Source organism: Alligator sinensis, unplaced genomic scaffold, assembly GCF_000455745.1.
Source record: "Alligator sinensis unplaced genomic scaffold, ASM45574v1 scaffold463_1, whole genome shotgun sequence".
NCBI classification, from domain to species: domain Eukaryota; kingdom Metazoa; phylum Chordata; order Crocodylia; family Alligatoridae; genus Alligator; species Alligator sinensis.
In genome coordinates this window covers 668,432-677,959 of record NW_005842584.1, presented here as the reverse complement: position 1 = coordinate 677,959, position 9,528 = coordinate 668,432, and the positions used below count along the sequence as shown (strand labels likewise).

At 52.4% G+C, this 9,528-nt stretch overlaps 1 protein-coding gene across 2 annotated transcripts in view; it reads right to left on the bottom strand.

Moving 5' to 3' along the window:
• Positions 1 to 968: 968 nt before the first annotated feature.
• LOC102375315 (V-type proton ATPase catalytic subunit A-like) overlaps positions 969 to 9,528 on the bottom strand; it is a 30,402-nt gene continuing 21,842 nt past the window's right edge. For both annotated transcript variants that reach the window (XM_025214478.1, XM_025214477.1), the window contains exons 14-15: positions 3,207 to 3,378; positions 969 to 1,471 (exon numbers count right to left, since the gene is read on the bottom strand). In XM_025214478.1, the coding sequence (XP_025070263.1) occupies positions 1,379 to 1,471; positions 3,207 to 3,378 (265 nt within the window). In that variant the 3' untranslated portion in view covers positions 969 to 1,378. The remainder of the gene's footprint in view (positions 1,472 to 3,206; positions 3,379 to 9,528) is intronic.

Genomic DNA, 9,528 nt, shown 5'->3' with positions numbered 1-9,528 from the left:
TTTCCAAGGTGCACAGAGCCAGAAGTGAGTCCAGAGCCTTGGATGGTGGCAGCGGGAACCCCAGGCTAGCGGGTGTGCTCCAGGGAAGGGGTCGGCCGGACGGGAGGCACCCCAAGGGAGGCACTCGGAGCCTGGAAGGTGGTCGGGCGCAGGGAGGTGGGCGGCTCAACGCAGGAGCGCCCCCTACTGGCCCGCCACAGCTACCACTACTAGGGCAGTTAGGGCCAAAGATGGGGACGTGCTGAGTTTGAGACACAGAAGGGGATCAGCTTGTACAGGCTGATTGACCCAGTTTGGCTCAGATGTGCCCTAGTGAACTGAATGGTGGCCCACGAGGGTGTCAGCTGGACACCCAGCTGGAGTCAGAGGGATTCTGTGTGCTTGTGTCTGACTGCATTTTATTGTTGTCCTGATGAACTGATTCCTGGCATATGAGCCTGTCCATGCTGGTCAATCCGGCCGGATCAGGCATGTCACATTAGTATGTGTGTGTGTGCGTGTGCGTGCATGTGTGTGTGTGTGACTGAGTTGGTGTCTGGAGGAACCCAGCCCCATTGAAACGGAGTCCTGCAAGGTATCTCCATTGGGGGTGAGGACTTGCAGAAGAGAGAGATACAGCTCCATATAGAAACACAAGCAGCACATTGATAGAATTACAAAGACCCTAGAAACATACCCTAATAAATGAGCGCACCCCAAAGTGATGGACAAATCTGGTAACACACTGGTGCAAAGAGCTGGCATATGGAGGGGCCTCCCATCTTCCCTGCCAGGCCAGCCCCAGTGCCCAGTCCCGTGGCACCCGCTACACCCCCTCCCTACTTGGTATTTTGTCCAGGCAGGGCTGACTGGGGAGCGCGAGCCTGACTCCCAGCCCCTGCTCTGTCCTCCTGCTGGGGCTGGGAAAGGAACCCCAGCATCCTGGCACCCAGAGCCTGCCCCAGCCCAGGGCCAGACACAGGCATGGGTGAACTGAAAATGGTAATTTTATTATTATCCTGGCGAAGGGGGGGCCCGATACTAAAAGTTTGCCTGGGGCTGCCAGGAGTCTAGGTACAGTGCTGCACTGGGGACTCACTCCCCGCATAGCTGGTCTTGAGTCCCCGTGGGGATGGGCACAGCCTTCACGGAGCAGCATCGGAGGCAAGAATCCGGCAGCAGAGCCCAGCCAGCGGCTCCATGCCCCGCCACACACGCTAGGAGGTGCAGAGGAAATGGAGGCTCCTCCATTAGTGAGGCCTCTTGATTACTGAAAGCGAGCACGAGAGGAAACTCTTGGCAGGGTTTATTTCTTCAGGCCGTGGGCCAGGGATGGGGGTTTTGTTACAGCACGTCACCCAGGGGAGCGCAGCTGGCTCGGCCCACCGTCCTGGGCCCCCTAGTCCTCAAGGCTGCGGAAGGCGTTCTGCATCTCCTCGTTGAGCTGGGTGTAATCTGCCTTAATCTTAGCTTCGCCGTCCTTCACCGGGTCCTGGCAAAGGAGAGAGGGGAAGGGGAGAGTGTCACTCTGGGGCAGCCAGGACTGGAAAAGACTCCTCTCGCTCCTCGATGGGCTATCGCAGCCCCGCATGGTACAAACTGGCTCAGGAACAGCAAGGTACATTTCCTGAAGCAGGAAACAAGGTCCCGACCTCCTGTTCTCTACATGGCCCTGTCCGCGGGGACCACCTGCTGGGGCAGGGGGAGAGAGAGCATGAGCCAGAAACAAACAATGGTCGGCTTCTCCCCAAAAAACAGTCATACATGGAAGCTGCGGACAGTTTCCCTGCAAGCTCTGATAAATGAAAATCCCGAATGCTCGTTGCCAACTAGTTTTCATTCCAGGTTAAAAATGAGGCCATGGAAAAGAGTTAAATAATCACACCCAGCCTGAGCACCCCACATCCAGCCCCACAGGCCCTCCAGGGGAAGCAGAAACCCCTTCCGTTGGGGCTTTGCTCTGGCCATTGACATGAGTTTAGCCAAATTCAAAAAAGGGTTGGACAACTTCTTGGAGGAAAGGGGCATCGGTCGCTATTGAGCACAGGAGTGAGGGACACAGCCTCTGCATCATGACTTCCTAGACCCTAAATGATGAAGGCTGCAAGGGAGAAAGAAATGCCCAGGTCAGACCCAAGTCACTGTCCTGTTCAGCCTCCGCTTTCTGCTGCCCTGTGACACAGGAGACTGGGCAAGACGGACCTGCGGTCTGACCCAGGACAGGGCAGATCTTATGTTCTTATAAGAAACCCCCCATGGGCTCAGCTCAGCTCGAGCTCTACAGAGCCCGGGCCCAGGTGCCAAGCCAGCTTGCGCAACTCAGATGCCAACATAAGTCACGTGCTCTGGAACATCTCTACTCGCTCAGCGCTCCGGGTGCTAAATCCCTTTGTCAACCAGGCCAGAAGGACATGCCAAGCATGCTGGGCTGGGTGGAGCTCTCTGGACTACCTGTGCCCCACGCAGACCCCAGCACAGCCATGGCAGGAGCCAGTCCTGCTTGTAGGTGGGGCCCAGAGGAAGGCAGCCCTGGGCCCCTTGGAGGACCTGATCTACAGCTTCAGGGGACAAGCGTGAGAGCAAATCCTCTGGAAATCCTCTCAGGAAGCTGCTGATTGGGATCTCGGAAATGCAGGCAGACAGGTCAAGCAGCTGTTTGGGCCCGTGCCCTGCAATGCATTGTGGCATCGAGGCTGCCTCGCTTTTAGCAGCAGGGGCAGGGCAGGGCTGGCCATGCACGGCAGGCAGCAGTCACCCGAGGACCCTCCCTCGTCATGGCACTGATGGAGGCACTGTCAGCGAGGGGGCTGTGTCCTCCTCCCCTGGGACAGACCTAGTGCCTGGAGGCAGGAGAGTTCCCAAGCCTTGTCCCCTGGGTGGCTGCAACTGTCCTGGGCTGGGAGGGCTGCAGGACTGAGTGAGCAGGGCACGCAGCAAGGGCCACCAGGCTCAGAGAACAGGTAAGAGATGGGGCCGGGAGAGGCTCTGGGAAGGAAGGATGGGTGGAGGGGGTACTGCAGGGGTGGATGGATGGGTGAGGGTCAGCTTGCTAGCTACCTACCTAGCTAAACACTCAGCACAGGCAAAGGGTGGGTGGATGGAGGGGAAAGCAATGAGACACAAGCCAACCTGGGGCACCAGTGATGTGAAGTTAACCACGCTTGCCCCGTGAGCCAACCGTGCCATGGCGTGCAGCTGCAATGGGCCAGGGCTGCCCAGTGCCTCACCTTGAACTTCATGGAGCTCAGCTTGTACATGATGTCACCCAGGCTCTCGCGGATCACCGCCCAGGTGATCTTGCTCTCAGACTGGGCCGTGGACTCCACCGCGTGCCGGGCCAGGTCGTAGAAGGCAATCATGTTTTGGAGCATCCCCACCGTCTTGTAGAAAGGACAGAACCTGCCAGGTAGAGACATGGGTGCATCTGGGAGCCTCCAACCATGCCAGAGCTTGGGCTTGGCTGGTGCAAGGGTGCTCCTTGCTACCCTTCACCTCCTGCTCCTGGGCACAGGGCCACCACAGCTGGAGCCTGCTCCATCCCTACCCCTGGCTGCCCTCTGCAGAGCACCCACCCCACAACTTCTCTGCACAGAGCCCAGCCAGGAGCGGTCCTGAGCACATAAGAGGGGACTACAAGGCTCTAGGCAGAACGAAGGGGCTTGGGGTACAGGCCTTAATCCTCCCCATTAAAGATAAAGGCCCAGGCAGGGGCTATTGCACTGGTGTCAATACAAAGACTTTGGATTCTTCAAAAAGACACAGATGTTTGAAGAAGAGGATTTCTACCAAAGAGAGGGATCCAGCTGAAAGACCATCTCTGGGCATTGTCTGGCCAACCTAATAAGGAAAGCTTTAAACTAGGTTCTCTGGGGTGGGGAGCAGACAAAGGTGCAAGAGGAAAATGATTAGGGCAAGATGCAAAGTACCTTTGATGCAGGTATACATATCTCTTGAGCATATATCGACTACCTTTGTAGCAGCAGGATGTTGACTGCTGTCATCCCCCTGCCTTACCCATAGCAGGTTCGGGTGTGATGTCTTGTGTTGTGGCATGGGTGACAGTAATTTTAGTAAGAGGTCAGATGATGGATTTGTACAGGATGGTTTGGACAGGGCTGATCCTGCTTCAGGCATGGGGTTGGACTAGATGTGACCTCTGGGGCTGCCTTCCAGCTCAACTTCTCCATGACTTTCTGATGAGCAAGGAGCATGGTGAATAAACAGCATGAGAGCCTGACTGGTAATGCAAATTGGGACTTGATTGCTATTACAGACTCAGTGGGATAACTCCCATGACTGGAACATCAACACTGAGGAATAGCCTCTGTTTTGGAAAGTTAGGATTACAAAAAAAGAAAGTAGTTCCACAGGGTACGTCATCATTATAGTCAGGATTGGGCAAAATGCAGCCCGGGGGCCGGATGCGGCCTGCCAGGCCATTCTATCCAGCCCGCGGGGCCCCTAAAAAATTTAGAAAATTAATATTAATCTGCCTTCAGCTGCCTGTCATGCGGCCCTTGATGGCTTGCCAAAACTCAGTAAGCGGTCTTCTGCCCAAAATAATTGCCCGCCCCTGCTATAGATGCTTGTCCCCAGGTCCAGGAGGAAGAGGGGAAAAGTACAGTGGTGATATCATAGTGGGGGTCTACTGCAAACCACCAAGTCAGGAAAAGTTGGATGAGATATTCTTGAAGATCATCAGCAGAGAATATACAAAAATCATGATATGGGGGATTTTCACTTCTCTGATATCTGCTGGAAGAATAATACAGCAAAACACAGCATGCTCTTAATATGTGTTGATAACAACCTTCTGTTTCAGAAAACTGAGGCTATGACCAGGGGATCATCCACCTTGGATCTCATCCTGACCAGTAAGGAAGAATTGGCAGAGAACATCAAGGTTATGAAAAGTTTGTGTGGAAGTGTCATGATCTGAAAGAATTCATGAATCTAAGGGGAAGCATGAGGTCAGCAGAACTAACCACTTCACTGAAAAAGGCAGATTTCATCTGATTCAGAAACAGTAGTAAATGTCCTGTGGGTAGACAGACTGAAGGATAACGGGGTCCCAGAGGACCCCCTGACAGTTTCTAAAAGACTCAGTATTGAAAGCTTAACTTGTTCACCGTTCCCAGAATACTAGAACAAGGGGGCACCCACTGAAATTAGTAGGTGACAGGTTTAAAAGTAACAAGAGAAAGGCTTTTTAACCATGTGTAACTCATTACCAGAGGAGGTGATGAAGGCAGATACTGGTGGAGGCAGATAGCATAGCCAGAGTAAACAAGGGAACAGATAAATTCATGGCTGATGAATCTATTAATAACTATTGAACAGAGTACAAGGAGATGTTTCCTTTGGCAGCTCTATACTGCCAAATAAATGGTGGATGCCAGAGAAGGGATTGAAAAGGGGAAACATCACTCTAGAAATATCTAGTTCAGTGCTCTCCCTGCATAGCATCCAGTTCTGCCACTGTCGGGGAAAGAGGTAGGGCTACAGGGACCACTGGTCTCGCCCAGCTTGGCGCTCATGATGTTGTTAGAAGCTCTTCTGGCTTGGTGAAAAGATAAGAAGAACAGCAGGAGACCGATGTGGCCACACACGGTGCTCCTGAGATGACTCAATCCCAGCTGGCAAGAGATGTTACGAGCAATGAGAAAGAAAGAAAGAAAGAAAGACTTTGACTTTTAAGAGGCGTTTATTCCAGGGAGGGTGACAAATCGGGGCCAGTAAAGAGTATGTACAGGTTGGCCCGAACACCTGGGCCTCACGGACATGGTCCTGGGCTCACAGCCTGCAAGGCCTGCCCGTACACTCTAGACTAAAAAACCAGAAAGAGTCAGGGAGCTGCGGGGCCACTGCCAACTCCCCAGGGTCAACTCTTAACAGAAGATGCCAAGAAAGCAGAGGTAATCAAGGGCTACTTTGCCTCAGTCTTAACAAAAAAAACTGATGCACTCCAACAGCTCACAACAATAATACAGACAAAGGGAAAGGTGAGGGACATAACTAAAGAGAATCTGAGAGCTTTGGATTGGTGTGAATGAACTGAAGTTGGCAAGTTCATCCCATGGAAGAGACTGGCAAAAAGGATCTCAGAGCAATTATATGTATAGAAGAAAAGTGATTTTCCAGAGGACTGGAAGAGGGTCAACACAGCGCCTGTCTTTAAAAAAACGACAGGGCAAAAAGCAGACCTTGGGAACTACAAACTGATCAGCCCAACCTCAAAACCCAGGAACCTACTGGGAAAACTATAACGAAGCCAATTTGTAAACATCTGGAGGAAGAAAGGCTGATCCTGATGTTCTTGGCATGGATTTGCTAAGAGCAAATCACATCAAACGAACTGGATCTCATTCTTCGACAAAGTCAGTAGTGGATGAAGGGAATGCAGCGGACATAGTATGCTTGGACTTTAGCAAGGCTTTAATAGTCTCATCAGCAAACTGCAGAAACATGGGCGAGATAAAATTACAGCCGGGTGGGTAGATAATTGCTTCAGTAAGGACAAGCAAAGGGGAGTTATACATGGATCAACATCAAAATGGCAGACGGTTCGAGGGGGTTCCAGAGGGTCTGACTGGGTTCATTAACGATTTAGAAGCCAGAATAGAGAGCTTCCAGATCATGTTTGCAAATGAGACAAAACTGGTAAGGGCAGCAAAAGTACAGGAAGATAGGAGAAGTCCTGGACTGGGCTAGCAGCAACAGGATGACGTCCAATGCAGGCAGACAGGGGGAAAGAATAACCAAAGGTGCCAATTCAGGCAGCAGAATTGCTGAGAAGCACTGGGGGGTATTGGTGGATCGTGGCCTCAACATGGGTCAGCAGTGTGACACTGTGGCCAAAAGGCGGATGTCATTTGGGGCTGTATCCACAGGAGCACTAGGTGTGATCACAGGGATTGCAGGGGCTGATAGTGTCACTTAACTTGGCTCTGAGTAGGCTTCACCTAGAGCGTTGTGTGCAGGTCTGACTCCACAATGTAAGAAGGATGTGGAGAAGCCTGAGCAGGTCCAGAGGCCAGCAAGACAGGGTTTCTGGGGAACCATATGAGGACAGGTTGAAAGAATTGTGTAGAGTTAACTTAGAGAAAAGGAAACTTGGGGGGAGATAGACTTGATTTCCCAGGTGTTTGCAAGACTGCCATGAAGAAGAGGGAGAACAACCCTTCTCCCTTGCTGCAGAGAACAGAGCCCACACAATGGGTTTAAACTGCTGCAAGGCTCATTTAGATTAGATCTCAGGGGAAAAATGTTCCTAGTGCTAGGACAGCGAGGCAGTGGAATAGACCTGCCCGAGAAACCTCATGGTGGTTCTCGAGGAGTCTGGATCTGCCTGGTCCGGGGTGGTTTAGGAGATGCAATCCCACGTCCATGCAGGGGGCTGGACCAGATGGTGCACGAGGCCCCTTCCAGGCTTGGGGGCTTTATCACCTCAGGCGACCTCAAAGAGCCCCTGGACCATGTATCTGACTCCTTGCTTCTGCCATTACACCCTGTCCTGGCCCAGCTGAAAGGGAAGAGAAACCAGGTGGGCTGTATCCAGGCTGGTGCTCGCTCTACTGTCTCATGGGGAGGGGGCACAGAAGCACTGGCAGCAGTCAAGGCCAGGCAGGGAGGGATGCTGTACCCCAGTGGCTTTCAAACCCTAGGGTCCCACCATAAGTCAAAGAACTTGTGGGTAATGGTGAAGGAGGCGGGAGGTGGCATGCCACCATTGCTGGGCCATCAGTCTTGAGGACAAGGGTATAGGTCTTGTGGCGAAAAGACATGGCATGAAAGGGCTCTGTGACTTTTGGGAGTTTGAAAACCACCCCTCAGAGCCATGGAGGGTGCTGAGCTGGACCAGCCCCAGCATTGCAAGAATGGGATGGCACCCACATGAACGTCACGTGCCTCCTGAGGCTGCGGGGGGCACGGTGACCGCCCACAGGCAGTGGTGGGAGTGGCAGGGTTGTGGTGGCAGCAAGCGGAGAGCTGCAGGCGGCCGCAGCGGTGTTGGCGGCGAGGGTGGGGGGTGGCGAGCGCCGACTGGTGATTGGCGACCACCTGCAGACGCTGCTGGTGGTGTCGGGAGCAAGGGTGGGGATGGCAAGCGGCGACTGCCCGCAGGCACCACTGGCAATGGCCAATCTCAGGAAGTGCACATGCACCCGCTGCGCATCGCCAATGGGCACCCACCCTGCGACGGGGAATACAGACAGACAGATGGATGGACAGCAAAGGCCAGGAAGCTGAAATGCCTCCCTTAGGCCTTCTCCCAATCCAGGCTGTCCCTGGGGCCTTCCTGCAACAAACTCACTAGAGGCCTTGGCATAAGTACCTCCATCTTGCCTACATCCTCTGTTATATAAAGGTTGGGCCAAACTTTCTTTTTACCCTGTAGAGGCAGGGTGGTACGGGCAGATCCCGGGTTTTTGCTGATGTAAACAAGAAAGCACTGACTTAAGTGTTTCACTATAGCCACACAAACCAAAGCCCGTTACCACAAGGACTAGCCTCATTGTTAAGACTTGAAGCCTAACTGATAAACTCTGAAGCCATCCTAGGTAAAGAGCTATTAAGTAATTATCATATAAACTCTTCACTTTGCTGGTGAGGGAGTCTTCAAGAGCAACCCCTTTCCTTAACATAGACCCAATCAGGGTGTGGATAGATGCATGTCATTAATAATTTTATATATGTCCTTGATTCCCCACAGCTTACATACACATAGATACAATTATATATATATATATATAATTGTATATGAATCATGGACATATGTAGCAGGGAAAATAAAAAGCCAGGGACTTCCATAAAGACTCCCTATCATCCACCCTACTTTCACCTAGTAGGGTGAAAGTGCTAGACTTTAGGAAAGCTGATTTCAATGAACTCAGGCGTTTAGTCAAGGACACACTACAGAGTAGGAGTTTTGAAGAGATGGGAGCCCAGGAAGGGTGGCTGTGCCTTAAGGAAATGATCCTTCGGGCACAGAGGGAGATGATCCCGATGCAAGGAAAAAGAGGGAAAGGGGCCAGAAAGCTTCCCTGGCTGACCAGAGAAATCCAGAGCAGCCTACGGACTAAAAGGGGAGCATATAGAAAGTGGAAACAGGGAGAGATTACTAAAGAGGAGTATACCTCCTCTGCTCACGCTTGTAGGGAGGCAGTTACACGGGCCAAAGCTACCATGGAGCTGAGGATGGCATCCCAAGTAAAGGATAACAAGAAATTGTTTTTTAGATATATAGGGAGTAGAAGGAAGGCCCAGGGAGGAATAGGACCCCTGCTAAATGGGCAGAAACAATTGGTGATGGACAGGGGGGACAAGGCTGAACTTCTCAACGAGTTCTTTGCCTCAGTGTTCCTAAGAGAAGGGCAAGACAAGTCTCTCACTGGGATTGTAGAGAGGCGGCAGCAAGGCACCAGACTACCATGTGTAGACCCTGAGATGGTGCAGAGTCACTTGGAGGAACTGGATGCGTTTAAGTCGGCAGGCCCGGATGAGCTCCATCCGAGGGTGCTGAAGGCACTGGCCGACATCATTGCACAG